At 40.6% G+C, this 21,353-nt stretch overlaps 2 protein-coding genes and 1 long non-coding RNA gene across 5 annotated transcripts in view; 1 reads left to right on the top strand and 2 right to left on the bottom strand.

The window, feature by feature from the left end:
* The first annotated feature begins 253 nt into the window (after positions 1 to 253).
* On the top strand, positions 254 to 11,757 carry LOC138625330 (transmembrane 6 superfamily member 2-like). Of its 2 annotated transcripts, none has more exons than XM_069706194.1 (12): positions 254 to 1,039; positions 4,015 to 4,144; positions 7,253 to 7,366; positions 8,317 to 8,420; positions 8,511 to 8,608; positions 8,684 to 8,787; positions 8,879 to 8,961; positions 9,051 to 9,175; positions 9,988 to 10,089; positions 10,225 to 10,317; positions 10,418 to 10,537; positions 10,651 to 11,757. In XM_069706194.1, the coding sequence occupies exons 3-12, from the start codon at positions 7,275 to 7,277 to the stop codon at positions 10,858 to 10,860; spliced, it is 1,131 nt and encodes a 376-aa protein (XP_069562295.1). In that variant the 5' UTR covers positions 254 to 1,039; positions 4,015 to 4,144; positions 7,253 to 7,274; the 3' UTR covers positions 10,861 to 11,757. The 2 variants fall into 2 exon arrangements, with proteins under 2 accessions (XP_069562295.1, XP_069562294.1); XM_069706193.1 differs by having other exon boundaries at positions 6,562 to 7,366.
* On the bottom strand, positions 2,316 to 5,844 carry LOC138625333 (uncharacterized). The gene is made up of 3 exons (XR_011311231.1): positions 5,755 to 5,844; positions 4,944 to 5,024; positions 2,316 to 3,035 (listed from the first exon to the last, which is right to left on the bottom strand). It is a non-coding gene; the product is annotated as an uncharacterized lncRNA (long non-coding RNA).
* A 1,159-nt stretch (positions 11,758 to 12,916) lies between the features above and the next one.
* Positions 12,917 to 21,353, bottom strand: part of LOC138625327 (neurocan core protein-like) — a 42,845-nt gene continuing 34,408 nt past the window's right edge. For both annotated transcript variants that reach the window (XM_069706181.1, XM_069706182.1), the window contains 7 exons: positions 20,312 to 20,425; positions 18,220 to 18,271; positions 17,895 to 18,001; positions 17,402 to 17,484; positions 16,749 to 16,893; positions 15,573 to 15,755; positions 12,917 to 14,118 (listed from right to left, as the gene is read on the bottom strand). In XM_069706181.1, the coding sequence (XP_069562282.1) occupies positions 14,000 to 14,118; positions 15,573 to 15,755; positions 16,749 to 16,893; positions 17,402 to 17,484; positions 17,895 to 18,001; positions 18,220 to 18,271; positions 20,312 to 20,425 (803 nt within the window). In that variant the 3' untranslated portion in view covers positions 12,917 to 13,999. The remainder of the gene's footprint in view (positions 14,119 to 15,572; positions 15,756 to 16,748; positions 16,894 to 17,401; positions 17,485 to 17,894; positions 18,002 to 18,219; positions 18,272 to 20,311; positions 20,426 to 21,353) is intronic.

The following is a 21,353-nucleotide window of genomic DNA, read 5'->3' as shown; positions in this document are numbered from 1 at the left end:
ATCGGGTTAGCAGTGTGCATGCTGAAAAAGAAGGGAGGGGGGGGGGGGGGGCACTGCTCATACTGTGATTTGTGATGGAGGGCAAACTATAATCTGATTCTATCTATATGTAGATATTGAATCACTCTGTCATATAATTTTAAGTATGTGGACCCCACACTACTGCGGAGTACATAGAGCTTTTTCACAAACTAAAATGATTCAAAATATTTAAGAATTAAGTGAGAAATATTTTCTGCTTGTCTTTATTGAAATTAGATTTGTCATTCACAGCAGTGGCATCTACAATTGATGTATGTGATGCAGACTGACATATTAGATCTACTTTTGAGGAGACAAAAATAATATATTAAATATTTTAACCATTAACAGAAAAGGTAGCACTATCTTAAACTATAAAATAACCCGTTTTGAAATCAAAGATCACTTAAGGCATTTTTATTCTGTCTATTTTGTTAATCTCAAACTTGCAGTGGTTTTTACCTGTGCATTAAGATTCAGCTGCAATGACCACAGCAGCCACTAGATGTCCTTATAAGACCACTCAAGCATTCAGCCCCTATAAAGCTGAGCTCTTCCCAATGCTTACGGTAATAATAACACATTTTCATCCTCACATAGTAATGCTTCATTACGGTCATTCACTCCATGTCTCAGTCATCTCTGTATTCATACAATCACTGTACATACTGCATCAGCAAAGAGTCTCAAATCTGATTTCATCTTCTGCATTTGTGTTCCTCAGTCGCTCCTCAACGTTTAATTCTTCTTCTCAAAGACCACACGGGGTCCTGTCCTGATCCCGCTCCCTCGACGTTCTGTAGAGATTATCCAGATGGCAGGGGATTTCATGAAGTCCCTGTCGACAATCTTGTTCTCCTCTGCCCGCGCCATGGCCTCCAGTTCAGGGGAGGTTTCTGGGGACCAGTCTACCATGAACTTATCCTTGGCCTCACAGTAGTTCACCACCACTTCCTCAGGCTGCTCCCCAAACAGCCAGTCTGGAAAACAGAAAGCGAGGACAGAGGTAAGATTGCAGGTGAGATGTCAGAGAAAAGCATTGCCGTGAACAATATCCACAATCTTCTGCTGGTTTTAAGAAGCTACAAGTACAGCAACAAACCTGTGAAGTCATGGATGAGGTCCTTGATGAGGTGGCCAATGATGGCATAAAGAACAAACAGCAAGATGAAGATGGCCATGAGCAGATAAATGATGTAGGTAGGCAGGTAGACAGCATCCCGAGAAGGGGGAATATAAGACTCAAAGAACACTTTGCCATCTTCCTCCTTGTAACGGACGTTTAAACCGTCAGTTGGTACATCCATTACAGTCTGGTAATCTCTGCTGTCAGCCAGTGAGTCCACTTATTATCTCAGTGTCATCGCCGTATTAAGAAGCCAGCAGAAAGGTTTCATCTTATAGAATATGCAAAACACAAAAAAACAAGAAGTAATACTGTATTGTCCAATCATATAAGCATCTACATCATATCTATACCCTCAAAGTTAAGCAACTATAGAACATACATGAATAAATATGTTACATACAGCAAGCAGGCAGGAAAAAGATCCTCCAGTTCACTGGGCTTTCCACTCTTTAGGCTAAACACAACACGAAGCAAGATTTAAATTAGAAGTACTCCTATGTCTCACCTTCAAGAATTTTTCATTTTGTCTCCCTGACCAAACTCCCTGTCAGTCTGACTGGGGAGTGACACAGATTGAAACTAGATTAGCTGCAGTAGCAACTTGAGGTGGCCTCTTCAAGGTCAGAGGAACGACTGCGAGCACAAGTTGTCAATGAAGTACAGGATTTACCTGCTGCACAAAGTAGTACAGCATTTATCTATCTATCTATCTATCTATCTATCTATCTATCTATCTATCTATCTATCTATCTATCTATCTATCTATCTATCTATCTATCTATCTATCTATCTATCTATCTATCTGTCTGTCTGTCTGTCTGTCTGTCTGTCTGTCTGTCTGTCTGTCTGTCTGTCTGTCTGTCTGTCTGTCTGTCTGTCTGTCTGTCTGTCTGTCTGTCTATCTATCTATCTATCTATCTATCTATCTATCTATCTATCTATCTATCTATCTATCTATCTATCTATCTATCTATCTATCTATCTATCTATCTATCTATCTATCTATTTGTGCTTACATCAGTATTCAACAGTCCTTAATAAGGCTGATGAACAGTAATCCTTGGCATTTACAAATAAGGCCATTGCTGCTGACCCAACCAGGTATTAGTGAAAGGTAAGATGGATTAATGAAAGGATGAAAGGAGACAACAACCGGTGTGTATTATTCAATTGTTTATTGGAGAGAAGCATAGTCCAACACCAGAGCATGAAAAGTGATGTGTTTTCTTCAGAAACAACATTATAGCAATGTGTGACGTATTGGGGAAATGATGGTCGCGACGGTTTCACTGGTCAATGTGGAAGTGCTCAGAAATGTCATTTTATGTGTAATTTAACACACTTTGCGACTTGTTTCATGGACAAATTCTGTTATATTATAAAATAACTGATAATATGGACCAAGTTTACATTATCTCTTTAATTAGTAATACAAGAAAGCATAGTACTTTGACATCTACAGTGTTTTTATATAAAACAAATGTGCCTTAGCTTATGCATCACTACAGCAAAGATAATACTGATCACTGCACTGAAATGTGACATAAACCAATGTGAAGTATTGCTGGGACAGAGTGCCGTAGAACTCAAAGGGAAGTTACATAAGGGGTGTCGGGGCAGGAGAAGGTAACACTATGTGTAGATATCTTCTTTTGTCCGGGGTATGACAAAGCGATGCTGCTCTTCGGTGGGGGAGGGGTGGATGGACGGCAGCAGCCTCCATCTCCCTGATGGAAACCAGGCAGCAGCCTGTCCTTCTCTTCCTCCATCCTCAGCCTGTCATTCACCATCAGCTTACTGGAAACACTGAGTCGCTGCTCCTCCTCTATTTCTGCTTCCCCCCCCTGTGAATCATCCTCCAACGGTTTGGGGCCAAGAATGCAGTCTGTGCGGAGAAACAACATGAGGCTGACATGAAATTAACTCATTTTTTTGTGAAGGTGTGGATTTTAAAGGGGCACTCCAACAATTTTAAGTTTAGTCTGTGAAAACACAACTGCTACTAATTTTCAACAAAGCCTGCATTAAACTGCATCATGCAGCTTGAAATAAGCTGGCATTTCCCATGTCACTGAGTTTTGGAAATTAAGCATTACTTCTGGCTCCGTTGCTTTAATATTAACAAATCGTGTGTCTCTTGCAAGCTACCCAGCTTTATGGAAGTGCAGTGCTGAACTGCTGGAATGCCCCTTTAAGATCTTATTTTGGGAACAATGACTTGCTCAATATTTCTCGTTTTTTGACATTCACCTTAGAGGAATAACAAAGACTCCGCTGGGAAAGACTGTGCACAAACCACAGGACGAATGTGACGGAAACGGTCATCGAACAACATAAAGGAAAAAAAATAAAAGGATGCAGCTTTTAGCCCAAAAGCTCAGGGATAGAAAGGACTCAAAAACACCACAAACTCGGATGTCAGGGTGGACACAGTAATGGGTGACAGGAGGACATCAGTCCAGGACATTTCTGCCTGGGGTTACCTGCCAGGTCATGCATCAGGTCTTTAATGAGGTGTCCCACTATGGCGTAGGTGGCCACTATAACCAACACCACCCCGACTAGTACATAGACAACATTGCGTGGCAGAGTTATAGCGTCTCTCGCTGGGGGAACGTAGTCCACAAAATATGCCTCCTCCTCCTTCCTCCTAGACAGCTGGAGGAGCTGTCGGTGCTCAAACCCCAGCTGTGTGAGGTTCATAAGCAGAGCTCCTCCTGAGGCGTTCAGGGATGCAACTGGTTGTTGGTTCATGTTTTGGCTGCTTTGGTAGAGTTGGCATTTGAAACTCTCTTTATGGGACTGTGGTAAAGCTTTGGTGCTGTTTCTGTGAATGATGACAGATTTATTTTGTCTCGTTGCAGATAGGATCTTCTTTCATGCACTGTGAATATTTGAAAAACATGGGTGCACCAGAGAGAAGGAAGGAGGAGGGAGAGGAGCCAAGCATTAGAAGATTTTGAAGATTTTCTGAAGCCGGGAGGAATGGCAGGAGTGAGTGACAGATGGAAATGTTAAGATGGTTTAAAAATGAGAACATTGTCAGTAGTGACATTTCTCCAACACAAGATGGCTCTTGAAAAATGTAGTTCACCAGACAAGTAAGAGCTGTTACTATATGTGCCAATTCTCCTAATCTTTCGTCTAGACTTAAATCTCTTTCTAGTCTTTTTCACAGGGGTCCTCGGTGAAATTTCCAGGAGAGCAAAGAGTGTGAGGCGGAGGAGAGGTGAATATAGGACAGACAGAGTTAATAGGATTGAGTCTGTCACAGAGCAATATCAGCTTTCCATCTGTAGGGGATTAGAGATATGAGCGGGAAGAGGTGGACAGTAATATGCCAAAGAGGCTTATGGTCATCTGTGACCACATTGCATAAGAAATATATGATACATATATTATAGGGAACCCTCTCTTTCCCTCTTGGGTTCAATCTGGCATCACTTTATGGATACTCCATACTTTAAATTCATCTCAAGCACAGCAGCTCCGCTTCTTATATTCTACAAATGTCTTGTCAGATAATTCACTGATAGTATTTTCACAGCTTATTTCTCACTTCATAACTGAGCAGATGGTAATATTTCAAAACACAATGTGAGTTTTCTGACCAGGAAATATGCTCAAGTGTACATTATTAAATGTTTACTAAGACCGACTCAAGGGAAAAGGGTGAGGAGAAAAATGTTTATCTCTTTCTAATAAAAAAAAAAAGAGAAAATGCGAGAGATGTAAAAAAACAAATGAGAATATTTACAGATGTTGCAGTGAGGTTTCTGTTGGAATGACTTACCTCTAGTTCAGACTTGAAACTGCTCCTCAGCTCTTTTCTTTCACGTGTAAATGATAGGACATGTGTTGTGCAGAGACGGCTCTGGAAATAACCACAAAGACAAGGCAAAACCTTAATGTCGTATAAACAAAAGGGCTACTCTATCACAGCAAACCAAAAAGCCCACCATTCTTGTTTTTCTCTTCAAGTGGGCAGGTAAACAGGGATCCAAAATTTTGTTTTTATCCACAAAGATCTTCTTAGTGCAGCATCATACGATTTCTTCTAGGTTTCAATCTCTGGTTCTTTTTTTGTAAGTTTACAATACTGAGTCATGAGAAACCGCCATTCCATGATGGTGAAGATTACATTCATAATGACAATGAACCAAGAGACTGGGTGAACACCAAAGTAGAAGGTGTGCGTCATGTTGAGGAAAAATGTCGAAAGATGCAAAAAGAATGAAGAAGCTGAGTGGAAATCAAGTCCTCTGATAGAAAATGGGCTGAAAGAGGAATGTGAGGTCTCTGAATGTGTCTCAGGATAGCTCTGTGAGGTGAGTAACGCTGTCTGTTTTAATAACAAGGTGTTATTTGATAATCCGTTACGGGATTGTGTCGACACATGGCACTGTCACCAATAACACCTTTTTCACTGAGACAGCAAAACACAAGATGGAATTTATTTAGCATCACCTGAGGGGTGGTGCAGTTTAATCAGCTGATTCACACTATAAGCAACAATTACTACAAGAAGACAAATCAGAGAAGATGATAGACACAATTCATTGTATTTTCTTGTGCTAAAGTTTTAGATAATTTCTTTACTTTACCTGTTAGAATGACTCCTTTCCCATGTACTTGCATGATGAATTTAGTTCAGTTTTCCTAAAGTTCATATTGGGTCTTGACCAGGTAAAAAAAAAAGAAAGCTGATCGATTTGAAACTTGACTACACAGAAAGCACTAGAACCTGAACTGCTATTGCACACTCGTCCTATAAGCAAAATAACATCCAGTCACTCAGTCAGGTAGATCCATATTGACACCCTCAGGCTGGGGTGACAATTTTCTTGGGTTGGTCTTCTGATTCATTTAGCCACTTGAAGTAGACATCGGTCATGAGGAAGGTCCAAAAGATGACGGTCATAGAAGTGTTTACAGTCACAATGCCGATGATTAAAGGGTGTATCATGGTGGCAGACTGGGTGGACTCTTTGAAATCTGTGTCACCTCAAACAACAACAAAAAAGTGTCTGCTGTGTGGGCGAAGGGTCGTCTGCGCTTCTATAGAATCACCTCTCCGTCTGCTTCTACTGTCTTCATGGACTCCCCACCCCTCTCTCTTTCCACTGGTCACTAAGTTTCTGTGGCAACAGCAGCATAATCCTCTTCAGCAGCTTTGTTACAGAAGATAAGGTTGCATTAGTTGTGGGCCTGCTTTACAAATGCTGTTCATTCATATGATGTTGTTGCGTAATGCATATTGTCATCTTTCTTTACAATATACAGAAAAACTAGAGTGGCATGAGCCAGTGTATAGAAACGGTGCAGGTAATGTAACAGTGGTGACTGCTTTTAAATTACACCCCGACTGAAAAAAACATAATCCTTGTTCTGAACTTCATGTTCTTTCTCAGATATAATCCAGAATCTAATCAAGACTGGAGACATCAGACAGAGGAGTTCTTAATCTTACACCGAACAAGACAGATGGCCCCTTACATGAACCATGAGGGGCCACCTGAGCCAAGACAACACTCGGCCTGAACAACATGTGTGGTATAACTGGGATTTTCTTCACCCGCTGTCATTATAGACTCATCCTTTTTACCTTGATTACACAAACTGTTTTTAGAAAGGAAAAGCTTTCAGAAATAAATGAGGTGGGAAATATGCCTCCACCAGGTGGCAGTCTGTACAAGCATAGCGTCAACGGTGAATGAGCATATTTTGTATGACTTTAGTTGGTTCCCAATAACACCAATCAAACAAATTAACTGCAGTCAATGGCAACCAAATGACCAAATGCGTGATTTGCGCAGGACGCACGATTCAGCATTCTGTCATCTGAACTTTTCATTGCTCTCCCTTTAAATTTCCGCTCATCAGACATGACTTCTCATTTGAACTTTGAGACCTACAAGATAGCAGTCCCATTGAGCCGCGACGTTGCTTCATCACAGATCAAAAGGCAATGGGTGGCACTCCTTAAAATCATCTCCTTCCTTCGGCTGCAGTGGAGAGGGCACTGGCCTTTAACATGCCTCGTTTCACAGCCAATAACCGTGTTTAGCTGGGAATATTAACATCTGGGCATTTTTCTTAAAGGTCAAACAACGCGTTTGCAAGAATGAGGCCGCCGGCGGAAGTCAGAGTGTTTCTCCTTTCTCTCCTGGCTCCTGGAGTTTTGTACACAATGAACAACATCCCTGCGCTTCAGGAGTAAGTGTGTGCACTCAGATCATTTCAATCTCATCTCGGTCTGCTGTTTGGAGGCCTGGCGCAGTAAAGCCGTTGAATTAATGGGTTTATGAAGCGGCCCACAGCCTGAAGGAAAAATGGGGGTTTAGCGAGGGCGTGTTAATCCGGAGGTAGCCTAAAGTTACTGGTAAGATTCTTAAAGCCTACACAGAAAACAAGGCTTACACAGGGCTTGATAATGAAATGAAGTGAATTTAAGAGAAATTATATAAACGCTGAAAAGTAAATGTGGTAAATTCGCTGATTACCCAAGGCTTTTAAATTGAATATATTTCACCCAAATTTATCGTTGTATTTTGCATGTACCAAAATCTGTGCAGCTGATCCAAAGACGTACAATTTTCAAAGTAACGGCTTAACAAATGATTTCATAAGATCATGGGGCTTCAGATGGTGTTGTGCTAAACATACCAAACAACACTTTTTAATTTCCAAAACCTGTCAGTTAATGTCTAAATGAGAAATGCATGCAGATCTTAAAAAGTTCAAGATCAACCCTTTCAATCCAGTAAATGGATTCTGCGATTTCTTTTAAGGATTTTACTGTGGTCTACAATTTATGAACCAAGGTGTGAAAAAGAGGAAGATTAGAGGAGTGTTGGGGACTGGAACAATTATTAGGTTAATTATCAATTCAATTACTTAATTGTTTGGTTCATAAAATGTGGTAGAGTAGAAATCTTTATAATTTTGTAAAGCACAAAATGAAGCCTGAAGTTGCATGTTTTGACTGACCACTTGTCCAAATGCTCACACGTTTAGGACCAATTAATATTAAACAAAAAAAAAAACCACCTTAGAATTTATTATTAAAATGGTTCATTGTTAATTTTCTGTGAATGGTTTAATATCTGAAGTTCAAATAAAAAAAAAACCTTTGCAGACAAGTTGATGCTCTCACTGTCCCTCAGACCTCTTCCTATCCTGGGAATGGGAATGGTCATCCTGGGATCTGTTCTTCTCATCCTCCTCCTCACTGTGCAACACAAGACGAAGGTCGACCCGTTATTCTATGGTACAACCAGATAAACGGACACTTTATTATTCATCAGCCAAATGACGGTGGAGTGTTGTCACATCATTGTGCCTCTGTGTGTTTGTCCAGCATTTGCAGAGCTTTCCTTCTTCTGCACGGTGGGCTTGACCAATGCTTTAGAGCAGGGAGGGTTCATCTCTGGCTTCATGGACTTTTATATACAGATGGTAAGATGACCAACACGGTCTCTCTCAGACTAAAGTTGAAGTTTGATTTCACTGAGTGATGTTTTGTCTCTTCAGGGTGAGCCTCATCTCAGCAGTGCCTACGCTGTGATGATGTCTTACTGGGAGGGTGTCGTTCATTTCATCCTCTTCCTCACTATCATCCATCGCATGTTTGCAAGGTAAGCCGTGGCATCAGCACTGTAACATGCTGTCAGCTGCGTGTTCAGTGAGACCTCTGAATAATCCTGTTGTTTTTTTATGTCCACACAGGAAGTGCTATCGCAGCCTGAGCCTGCTGTGGACCGGCTCCTCCATCGCCAATCAAATTGTTCTCATCCCAGGGGTGGTCGTAGGTGAGCGCTGCCCACATAAACACTTTGTTTAATCAGTTCAGCAGTGTTGTTTGTGACTGTCTATGCTGATGATGTTCTCATTTGTTCAGGTAAGTATGGTTCTAACATTCGACCAGCTTTCTGGAGGAACATCCCCTTCTTTTTGGTGCCGTTCTGGGCAGCGTTTGTGCTCTTTAGCAGACAGAGACAGATGCCAATCGTCACAGCAGACAAGGTACATTTCAGAAATTAAGATGTGTATATTTATATCGGTGTAGTATTTCTTAACCTTTTAGCTAGAATACCTAGTCATCCCAGTCATAGCATGGTTGATGGTTAGCTGTGATGAGCAGTTAAAAGAGAAATTTCAAATTTTTTGATGGTTTCAGTTAAATAGTTTTTAGAGACTAAAGGAAAAAAAAACATACTATATTAAATTATACATTAAGAAACCGTATAAAGTTTGGAGAACAATATAAAAATATTGCATAGGTTTGTGAAGAGGAACTTCCTCTGGTAATTACTTTGCAACCTCTTAGCCTAATATCACGACCCATCTTATAGGCCTCGACCCGCAGGTTGGAAACCACCTGCATCAAGGATAAACAAATTTGTGCTAATTCCCTTGACTGGTGAAGGATTTTTGATACCTATATTTGAGACTAATAGAACTCTATCAGCCTAATATATATTTGCCAGTTACGTGTTTTCTTTTTTAAATAAATGTTTAACATAAACATATTTGGCAGGGACTTGTAAAAAAAAAGATTTCTATAAATCAACATTTATACTTTCAAGCTTTATTTTCAAAGATGACGCAAAGATAAACAACAAACTCTACTAATTTATATTTAAAATCATGAACAGCAACTTTAAATTGAAGTAAAATCACAAATAAAACAACATATTGAACTGAATCTGCTAACAGCACAAACATGTCTGTGGTAAGATTTATTAATCAGCCTATTTGTTTTAATCACTAGTACAGTGTTAAAGTTCTTAAAGTACAGTAGCTACATTGACTGTGAATGTTTCTGTGTTGAGTAGATCACTGCAGAGCAGAAGAAAAGTTTGCTGTCTCGACCTGTCGACCTGTTGCTGTCACTTCTCTTACTGGCAGCCATGGCTTTCTCTGTTTTCAGAGGTTTTGTAAGTTGAACAACACTGGACTCTTTTTTTTAAATTCTTTTTTTCTTAAGCTGTTCAGACCTCTGACTGTTGTCATTCAGATATGAGGTAACATGTACAGTATGAGCACTGTATTTTCTTCCTGCTTTGCTCCAGGTGGTGCTGGACTGTCCTCTGGACACCTGTTTCACTTACATCTATCAGTACGAGCCGTACCTCAAAGATCCAGTGGGCTTTCCCAGGGTTATGGTCAGTCTAGAGATAAACGAACCAACACGGTGACATTAACCAAATATCCTGTGTGTTCCTGTTCAAAATAATAACTGATCTATGCATTATTTTTTTTTAGATGTTGGTGTATTTTTTCTATGCTTTGCCCCTTCTGACTGTCCTCATCTATGGTCTGAAAACACCTGGATGCAGCTGGATGTTGGACTGGACCATCTTCTTTGTTGGTGCCACGGCTCAGGTAACAGTGGCCGTTATGTCTTTGCTATCTTTTATATTCCTTAAAAAAAAAGCACAATGGAAACTCTCACGTTTACTTCGTCCTCCTCCTCCTCCATCTGCTGTTCTCTCCAGACCCAGTGGTGTCATATCGGAGCATCTCTGCACTCCCGCACTCCCTTCACGTACCGTGTCCCAGCAGACAAACGGTGGCCTGTTATCACCTTCAATGTGCTGCTTGCCACTGTGCCGATGGTGCTGGCTCTGCGCTGCCACTCCGACCCCGCTTATTTTATGAATCCTGTTCCCGTGGGAGAGACCAAAAACGAGAAAAAGAAAAACTAGACCACACACCAGCCACAGACTGTTGAGGAATACTTCATGCTGGGACATGGCGAATATTTTCTCGGGACTTTCTTTTGCACACAAACTGCATTAAACACACTATTTTTCAAACATAAAACCCAGAGGAAATCTAAAAACATTGCTCTGTGGGTCAACTGTCCCAAATCAGTCAACTCTAGCAGCACTCCCTGCATGGACTGTTGGACCCTGATAAGAAGGCTCTCGATGGAGGAGAGGACTGATCAGATTGCACAGCTCTCGGGTGACTTTTGCAGACGCGCAGTCTATTTCGTCACAAGCTTCGACCACTACCCTGAAAGTTTCAGGTCAGCAACACGCCACTGGAGAGTGACAGTCATTATTATACTTCTTTCTATGCAGAGATCTGTGCCCAAAACTCCACAGTTTGAAGATTATGTTTACTAATGTAAAAATTACAGGGTCCCTTAAAACTATCACAGCGTGTTGAGTGTAATAAATGTTGAGGGATTTCAGTGAATACTTGAGGCTGAATTACTTGAGAGTTGCTGATAAGGGAGATAACTTACTCAAGTTTTAAGAAGACAAAAGTCCACTTGGTGACAGTTATTGTGTAAGATATTTGGTGATCCTTTATGTAACTTTGGGTTTATAAAATATTAAAAAAATATATATATATATATATAAAAAAATAAAATAAAGCTATGCATTAATATTCCATTCAGCTGGCAGTGTCTTCAATCGTTTTATTTTGTTCAAACGGTGCAAAAAGATAAATATTCAGTTTACAGGGATATTAAAGGGAGAAAATGCAACACGCTGGAAAGTCTGAATCAGAAGCTATTTGTTGTATTTGCCTAATAAACAACTTTAATGGTTTTAAAAATAGTTTCCATAGTCAATATACCAACTCTAAACATGACTGCATCTAATTGTTTTTCACATTAAAGTTCTTTAACATTAAAAATAGACCTCTGATTTATGGTTAGTTTTGTATGAAAAAAAAAATAGGATAAAGATTTCTTGGGACAGTTTGGTGTCACACTGTTTTAATTTAATTATATTTGGATTAAGCTTCTCTTACATCAAGGATCTGAGTCTCTGATGAATATGCCGTGTTTTACTGGTTTAACAGCACTAAGTCTCCTTAGATGTCAATATTGTCCTGACAATGTCACTGTGCCCTATGTGCAGCGCTCTGCTGGCCCAGTTAGCTCTGCTGCAGTCCTCAAAGTAATTGAACCCTGGATTCAGGTGGACTGTTAAACACAACAGCTGCACACGCGATTACGACACTTAAGTCAGTCATTCGTGGCTTAAACAATCACCTTCCTGGGTACCAAAGTGTGATTTTCATGTCGTGAGTCGTCACATTTAGTGTGCAGACACAGAGGTCATGGCCTTGGTTGTTGGGGTTTTTTACTCAATTTGTGGACTGAAGAGGAGTTCACATTTTTTAACATACATTTTCATTTCCATTAAATGTTCAAGATTAGCCCCAAAGTCTGTAGGCGTCATCTTCTGGGGACCAGGAGCATCTCACGGTAATCCAAACAGTACAGTCTGAACTAAAGTAGTGAACCAACGGACTAACACACAACCATTACCAAGGAGCCTATGAAGTTATTTATGTGTTTTTAATGCAGTCGTAAAATTACTCCTCAAATTTGAGTTGGTTTTGGTTAGACTTCATAAGCGGGACCTACGCTGATGAATGAGACAAGAGTTTGTACTGGTGGGTTTGACTTGGGTCCACAGCACAGCTGAGAAACTCTGGCCATTTACATCCAATTCAGCTGGCAAGCAAAAATGTTTGTAATACAGCAAAAAGGCTTAGTCGGCAAAATTCTCAAGTCTGTGACAGAAACCAACAAAACTGTAAGAGATCATTTGTTTGCAATCGAGATAATTTTATCATTGGTTCATTAGTTTTTACTTACAAACTTGATTTTTGATTGCAGTGCGAGAGCAACACTTCCAGAACAGTCTTTTATGCTTGTATTAAAAGGACACAAAAATAACTTCATAAAAACCAGTTGACAGTTTGTTTGCTGGAATAAAAGAAAACAGTCTGAGCTGTCGTTCATTTTGTTCACTTTATTAAGAATGGAATACAACAGCAGGACAAAAAGTCATAAGAACACCAAAAAAGTGGATGACCGATCAAATATCAAAGGGACCAAAGACAAAAAATAGTGACATTCTACCCATGTAAATATAGCCGTGCAAAGATCGAAAGTATTTAGCAATCCAGATACAATCAAGTTGTTATCTTAGGAAAGTATTTTAAAGTCCCACCCACACGATCCATTAGGCTGTGAGTGCTTACAGGGGAGTCTATTTGATTGGACAAGGTCCAGCTATTGAGGATCAGCCAATAACACACATCACAATATATACAATACAGAGATTAGAGGTTATCAAATGATTAATTTTGTTACTGATTGATTGTTGGACTTACATACTGGTATAGAAAAATGACGTTACAGCGGCTCTCTGAAGTTTAAGTAAAAAAAAAAGAGAAAGCATATTCACTAGTGAATGATTCATAATAAATAGTAACATTACACAAACATAGCAAATATTAGAAAAAAAGCATGTCAGTAGAATAAAATGGACGAGCTATTCGGTTGCTCTATGGAAAAAGGAACAGCTACGGTACACATACAAAAAGCTCGGGGCTTACTGGGGACTGAACGCTATCTCGCATCAATTACGTCTGCTTTGAAAACAAAATACTAGGATGAGGGTTATTTTTCATGTAGAATGAGCAAACTCTTACATGCACACGCTCACACACTGCTGTCAGTCTGACAGACCAAGAGAGGGTCGCAGTTTGTAGACGGGTGGAGGAATTACTGTACTGAGACGTTAGGGCGGTCAGAGAGAAAGTGTTATAGTTAGTGTTCGCATGGACCTTGTTTAAAGGAAGCAGACTGAAGAAGGAAAAGGAAGCATCCAAACACCCAAACTCAGGGATGAGGGAGGTTATGGAGATAGAGGGTATGTTAGAGGAAGGTAATCTTATTTATCAGGAGGAGTAAAGCTAAGCAGAGAGCGTGGTTAGAATCAGGAAAGGAAATGGAAGTGGTGTGAACTACTGTCTTTCTTTATGGGCCATGGTTAGCACCTAGGCATTGCAGACGTTGTTTCATTTGGTTCAGTAGTAGCTGTGTGCGTCCTCTCTGGCCTTGTGTCCGTCTCCTCCGTGTCTCCTGTGGCTGCGGCGTTCATGGTGCTGATTGTGGTGGTGGCGTCGGTACCGGTGCGACCGTCGAGCTGGCAGGAGGGAAACAAGTACGGTTATCCGGTTTTATGTTGTACACGTGCCGCAGCGGACGCGCAACACAACTGTGTATGTAAGATTACAGTACATCATACCATTTGTTGCCTGTTTATATTCTAACACCTTACTCTGTTTCTATGCACTCATCTTAGACCCAGTCACTGTTTTTTATTAATGTTTTATATCTTAATATTGCATCATTTTTATATTTTAATGAACCATAGGTTTGTACTAGTGCTCGGCAGATACTGGATGTTTGAGCTTGATGCTAGTATGCTCATAAGTTTGAAATAACATGGTAAACGGTCTGTACTAATATAGTGCTTTATCACCTTAGCGGTCTCAAAGCACTTTGCAGTTTGCTTCCTATTCACACACAAACTGCAGTGCAAGGTGCTCGCCTGCCATTATGAGCAACTTGGGGTTCAGTATGTTGCCCAAGGACACTCTGGCATTTGGACAGGGGAACCCATTGATTGAACCACCAGTCTTATGATTGGTAGGCAACCGCTCGCTCTCCCATCTGAACTACAGCCGCCCCGGTTAATAACATTCTTTAGCTTACGAAACTAAAAAATATTTTAATAAGAAGCCATTAAACGGTGACAAACTACGTAAACGCGAGTCTGTTTTAAGTCTATCCTAAAACATATGTTTTGAGGTAATTCTGTTATTTTTCTTTTGCTGCAGTTTCTTATTGCTAATCAGCTGACACTTTAACAACATATCTGCTAAAACCTAATATGAGCTGATGTATTGGCCCGGAGGATTCATCTGCTGCACTTCTTTTTCATGCCTTTATTAGCAAATCTACAACAGAAAGATGACAGGAAATTAGAGGAGAGAGAAATTATGAATTATATTCGACAAAACTCCCCGTCTGGTTGCTGTTAATTGTCGGTGCCCAGGGACACCAGGCTGCTCCTGGTCTGCACTCCTCACTCTGACCTGATTGCCTTTCCAGTGATTGTGATAAACGAATCCTCTTTTACTGCTGCACTAACAGTGTTGTAGGTTACACATCTAAATACCAAAAGACCAGAAATTAGGATCTTTTTAACCAGGAAAGACTGCTAAAAACAAATAATTACATGCCACGATCACCTGGCAGAACATTTGGAACTGTGTTAGCTATGCAGGGTGTTAAAAAAAAAAAAAAAAATCGAACAAAATGATACATATATATATATATATATATATATACATGATTGCATTGATAATATACAATGATTATGAAGCCCTAAAACCAACACTAGGGAGTGTAGGGTTATCAGATGCCTCAAAACAATTGCATCAATAAACAAACCTTTAAATAATTCAAATGCATAATAGAAAAAAGTTTTATACGTTAAGATTTAACCTTTAGTCAGTAAACAAAAAGAAGAGTTTCTCGTGTTTTTTCCTTCCCATACTTGATGCGTGTCATACTGTAGGTTTGAACACTCACACTTTGTGCAGATAATCCGGGGTCGCTCCCAGCTCCCGTCGGCCCGGCAGCGTGCGGTGGGGATGTGACGCTGGTAGAAGCCTTCAGAGCACTGGTAGCGAACTACTGAGTGGATATCATAATGTGACCTCCGCCGACCTACCAAATGGGCATTCTCCACTGCAGGTGGGGTCCCACACAACACTGTCCAAAACAAAATTTATGAAATAACCATTATAAATGTGTTTTTTTTTTCACATATTATATACCTATTAAATACAAGAACTAAAGAAGACCAATAAAAACATGGCACAGTGTGTAAAAAAAATATTATTGAGGGACAGTATTGTAGGTGTGAGCTGCCTCTAGATGGCAGCCTTGCTACTGATGGCCGAGAGCTGTAGTGAGGCCACAGGGAGGTAATGTGTCTCTGCAGTAGACAGGACTACAGCCAAACCACTGAGCCATGAGACCACAGCCAGACAAACAAACACTGTCGAACTACTTAATCCCTCTCTCCCTGCCCTCCTATGTCTTTCTCTTCCCTTTTCGAACGCCTCCTGACCATCCTCCATGTCCTCAATGTGCTTTGTTTGCATCCCACAACATCTCAAAGCACTCACATTCAGGTTGGCTAAATGCCAGAGGAAAGGTGTGGGTGAGTATCAAGAAAACCTGGCAAAATGTCTCAGGAATTTCAGATGATATTTGTGAAAACGCCAATAATTGGCAATAACTGCAACTTCAGTTCTGCCGCTGAGATTGATGTTGCTCTCAAAAATCAATACAGAGGTTTAGACTGAATCACAATCTTCACCCGTGTTTGTGTGTTTGTTGTCAATGTATTTTTGGAGCATCTGCTGTTGTGACCTTTCATGGACATAAAGAGCAAGTGATGTGGAACAGCTGCTGAAGTCTGGCCAACTACTGATGCTTTATGAGAGAGAAAACATCTCTACAAAGAGCACAAGAGCTGATGATGAGCACTGATGACTAACAGGTGGCCAGCTGCTCAGTGATATGAAACGGTACGAAGACGGGAAAAGTCTCTCCACATGACTTGATTATTAAGCTTATATTTAGTGAGAAAACGTCATCTCATCGTCTGTTATTATGTCAAACGGAAACAATACAAGCTACTGTTTATTAAAATTCTCTACAAAGACAGCTGTTCGGTGACTTTCAGTTCAGCAGTACCTGTGCCTTTCTTGCAGATGTAGGGCAGGTTGTAGTTGCAGGGCACGTCGTTCCACTTGCCGTCCTCATGGGCAATGGTCACCACGCAGTCCTCGCCGCCTGCAAAGAAGTTATCCGGCTGGCTCTCCCTCCAGTTCTCATATACCTGCACCGCAGCAAACAAACAGAAATCAGCTGCATTTGCTTTCGTTTGGCAGCACTGTTAAAATGGAAATCGTCTTTTCTTTTCTTTTCTTTCAAAAGCAACAATTACCACTGGTATTTAAACAACTACACAATTTGAAAGGTTACACAAGATTTAGCACAAACAGGGACCCAGTTTTAATTTGTGTCTCCTTATATGAACACAAAATTCTCTGCTGAAGTATTTCACAAGGGATTTCAGTATCATTATTTTTTACTTTAGCTGTTCCCTATGGTTTTATACATCTATGCATCAATCAATTCCATTCAAAATCATATTAATCAGGATGGTTTTCCTCTGATCAAACCACATCCACACAGTCCTGGGGATTTAAGTTTTAATAAATCATCACTGAGGATTTTCGTCCTTTAAACTTTTAGCTTGAATTGTTTTTTTTTTTGTGGTCATAAATATGTGTGATTGGAAGGTTTTTAAAAAGTGGCAGCTCAACTGAGAACTGATCACTGACCAGATCGTTGCCGTCGGTCCACTGAAAGTCTTCCTCCACTGTGCGATCATTCAGACCGAACCAGGCGTTGTCATGACCGAGTCCTGGAATAAACAACAACAGACCAACACCCTTTTTACTTTTGTACATATTATCTGATATTTATACACCCACCAAAATCTGTGTTTAATACTGATTTTATCAGTCTCGAAATTCTTCTCACTCTTATTTCTCTGTAATTTATTATATTTGTGACTTCATTTGTCTTATTTAGTCCTCCACACCCTCCCTGCATTATACCGTGAATGAATCAGGACATTTATGAATAGTTATGTTAACTTCAAGTGTTTTTTTCATGTCATGCCTCAATTGTATGCACCTTGTTTGTACTATATGATACTTATACATTGTTGTATTTCAATTATTTTTTTTTTCTTTTCTATCTGACAGTGCAGGTCAGGCTGTGTTGGACTGAAATGTGTGTTCATGACAGAAAAAAAAACAAAGCACATACCATTGATAAACTCCTGCTCAGTAGCAGAGATGACACTACTGAGGTGTGCACTGTGCTCTCTGCAGTCCTTCTCTGCATCCTCCCAGGTGTGTCTGTGGGTGAAGTACCTGTGGGACAATGCAGTGAAAGTGGATATGAAAATACCTATTTCATATAATATGCAGGCAGACAGGTTTAAAAGGCTCAAAGTCGCTTGGTGACTATGTCACGGATAACTCGAGGGTGTAAAAGATGAATGCAGATAGATGAGGGACCCATGGTTGCAGGTCGAGATATTGTGGCTCCACTTATTTCCACAGCGCAGCCAGTTTTTCATCATTCCTACCTGTAGCAGTGACCGTGGAACTTCCTCCAGCCGTGCTCGCAACCTTCAATGTCTGCAAAGAGGAGAGGGAAAACGAGAAGTGAACATATTTCTCCATAAAATCAGTTAAATGCAGGAAAGCGGCGTTAGATAACATTGAGGAGGGAGGGAGAAGTTTTCTACCTCATTTGGCAAATAAAGACTAAAATATATGACTTTGGCATCTTGAGAAACTAAATACATGAACTGTAATTACACAGGCTCGTTTTCCATTCACAGCACATGGGGCCCCATCTCTGCACTATTGGTATTCATTAATAACCCCAAGGTCTACGGGATCATTTATAACCACAAAGGTTAGATATTCATTAATCCTCATTACTTCTAGAGCACGGCATACACACACATACACAAGGAGGAGAGATGTGTGTGTAGGGTGATCAGTATGAGGTGTCACACGATTCAGCCAACAAACACACACACACACACACACACACCTTCTCAGTGTACCTGCCCCACCTAAAGTATGCCTATAACGTGTAAACGTACTTTTGGCAAACTGTAACAAACGCCACAGCAGCACTTTACCTTACAGGTTAATAGATCATTTACACATGTATATAGGTGCGTTGTTGTGAGTGCACAACATATTCGGTTTGCTGCAGCAAACACCTGCACATCTAACCTAAAATTTACAGTAGGCTATAGTGTTAATAGAGTTTTCACTACCATTCAACCAGGAGGCATTTGACTGTTCCGTGAAATGTCCAACAATATCTGCTAAAGTCCTAATTTAATCTTGCTGGGTGCTTGAAGCAGGTAATGTTGCCATGACAACGGTATCAACGACTGGGAACGGTGTGGACGGTCTCGCAGTTTGTAATCTTGATGGAGTTACTTCTGTGCAGATGCAGACGAATAACGAAAAATGCAAACAGAGACAGCTCTGTGTATCGCAATTTAAACGTCGGAACATTCTGTCGTTCCCAATGCGAATGTTTGTTACGTAAGGTTCTGGGAACGTTTCCAGTGTAACATCCTGCTTACATTAGTTACACAGCATCCCACAGACATTCAGTACGTTCATGGAACATCCATACATTAGCAGAGTAGTCTCTTTGTGTATATATGTGTCACCACCTATCTGCCTCTCCAACAGAAGTAACCCAAAGACTACAAACTGCAAGACCTGGCACCAGACAACTGAAGGTGACTAAAACAACAAACATTGGGAGAAGTGAGTATCAGAATGTCAGTCAGAATATCTTTTAACTATTTATTTTACTACCTATTACAATTTGGAGTTAGAGAAAACAATTAATCTGTTTCACAGCAGATATTTTGACTTGTCGGTGGGAAAAGAACAGGTGTGTTAATAAAGGCTCAGTTCCTTGAAGCACAAAAGCACGACCTGCACAGCAGAATGGAGCCATCATTAATAAAAAAAAATGTCATTTAGGCGCTGAGACAAGTTCGGATCCTGAAACAGACAGCAGGTGAATGAAGATGAGAAAAGAGTTGATGAATGTCTGAAAACAGTTTTTTAAATATTCAGAGTTGTGTGGGACCATATCAGCGAGTACAGGAGTGAGTAACAGGAATATCACGCCATTAAGCTAAAGTTGTCGAGGAGATGTTTGTATCCGTCACCCTGCAGCCCTGTGACCCTCAGATACATTGTCTGATAGCTGTGGAGAGAGGCAGCTCTGTGACACCATGTTTTGACACATATATGATACATCTGTCACAGACACTGCACTCTGATCAGGATTAATTCCCCCAGTACAGTTTCCAGCAAGTATCAGATAACAAGGGAATCCTAAGGTGTTCACCACTGTGGTTGCACACACAACAATGCACTGAAGGTGTTGGTGCTACACAGTTCAGCAACATTTCATATGACCTGAGAATCCACAATAATCCCTCTCACACAGGTCGGAGTAGTCTGTTATTTATCCATGTGTGTGTGTGTGTGTGTGTGTGTGTGTGTGTGTGTGTGTGTGTGTGTGTGTGTGTGTGTGTGTGTGTGTGTGTGTGTGTGTGTGTGTGTGTGTGTGTGTGTGTGTGTGTGTGTGTGTGTGTGTGTGTGTGTGTGCAGTATTCTCCCTCTCACCTTTCTCACACATGTCTCCTCCGTAGCTGGGCAGGCAAAGGCAGAGGAATGAATCAATTTTGTCGATGCAAGTGCCTCCATTTTCACAAGGCTCGGACTGGCAGTCGTCAACGTCTGAGGGGAAGAAAAAAGCAGTGAGAACGGACGGACAGCACATCTCATTAGGGTTCAAATTAAAACGACATATTCTGCCGAAGCGATGCTGTTCATAAATGTGTGGGCGCTCGCTGCCAGTCAAGTTTTGACACAAGATGAGCTGGTTATTAGTCCCGCTTTAAACATGGAAATGCGTTCATGTTGGTGAGTACATTATTATAATTCAAACAGGGTGTGAGGAGAATACAGAGTGCCTATTTCTCCCTCACATTTCTTATTTATCCTCATTCTCTCAGAGGAAGACACTCTAAAAGCCTTTCAAGTGTTATTATGTTCTTTTTTTTTTATACATTTACGGAGCTTAAGATTCACTTTATGTATGTCTAATCCTATCTTTTGTCTCCTTCCATTGTCTCCATTTACAAACAAACACATAAGGATGAAATAGGAGCCTGTACATTGCTTTGCTGTTCCTTTGATGCAGCTGAAGAAACAGGCATAAATTTGGTGGACAAGCCTGCAGAGAGGCTGAACGTGACCACAGGATCTGGGTTCAAGCCCCTATTTTGGCAGCTTTCCCTCCTGCTGAAAAGCCTAAAGCAACAACAGAAACCTCGACGGCTCCCGGGCTGCTGCTCTCTGACCCCTGTGTGGACAGAAAGGCAGGCAAAAAGCACATTTCTCCGCAGGGATCAGTAAAGTATCACTTTATCAATGTAAATGGAGGGCATGTAATCTTCTTTCACCGCTGTGGGTTTTTTTTGGGACTCTGAATAACAGACACACCCCGAACTGAAGAAATCTATTAAAACTCACAGCGAGAGTGGGAAAAAAAAATAAAGAAGCTGCTAACAAGTTCAAACTAACTTCAAAGTATTTCGTCACATATTAGCTGTTACTTAGTTTCAAGCAAAAAGATGAACAGTGGCGAAGAACAGTGTCCGTG

The sequence above is a fragment of the Brachyistius frenatus genome, unplaced genomic scaffold (assembly GCF_029030835.1).
Source record: "Brachyistius frenatus isolate BFR_SWC_R1_liver_20210118 unplaced genomic scaffold, ASM2903083v1 Contig_61, whole genome shotgun sequence".
Classification (NCBI taxonomy): domain Eukaryota; kingdom Metazoa; phylum Chordata; class Actinopteri; family Embiotocidae; genus Brachyistius; species Brachyistius frenatus.
This window is presented reverse-complemented; position numbering and strand designations above follow the sequence as displayed.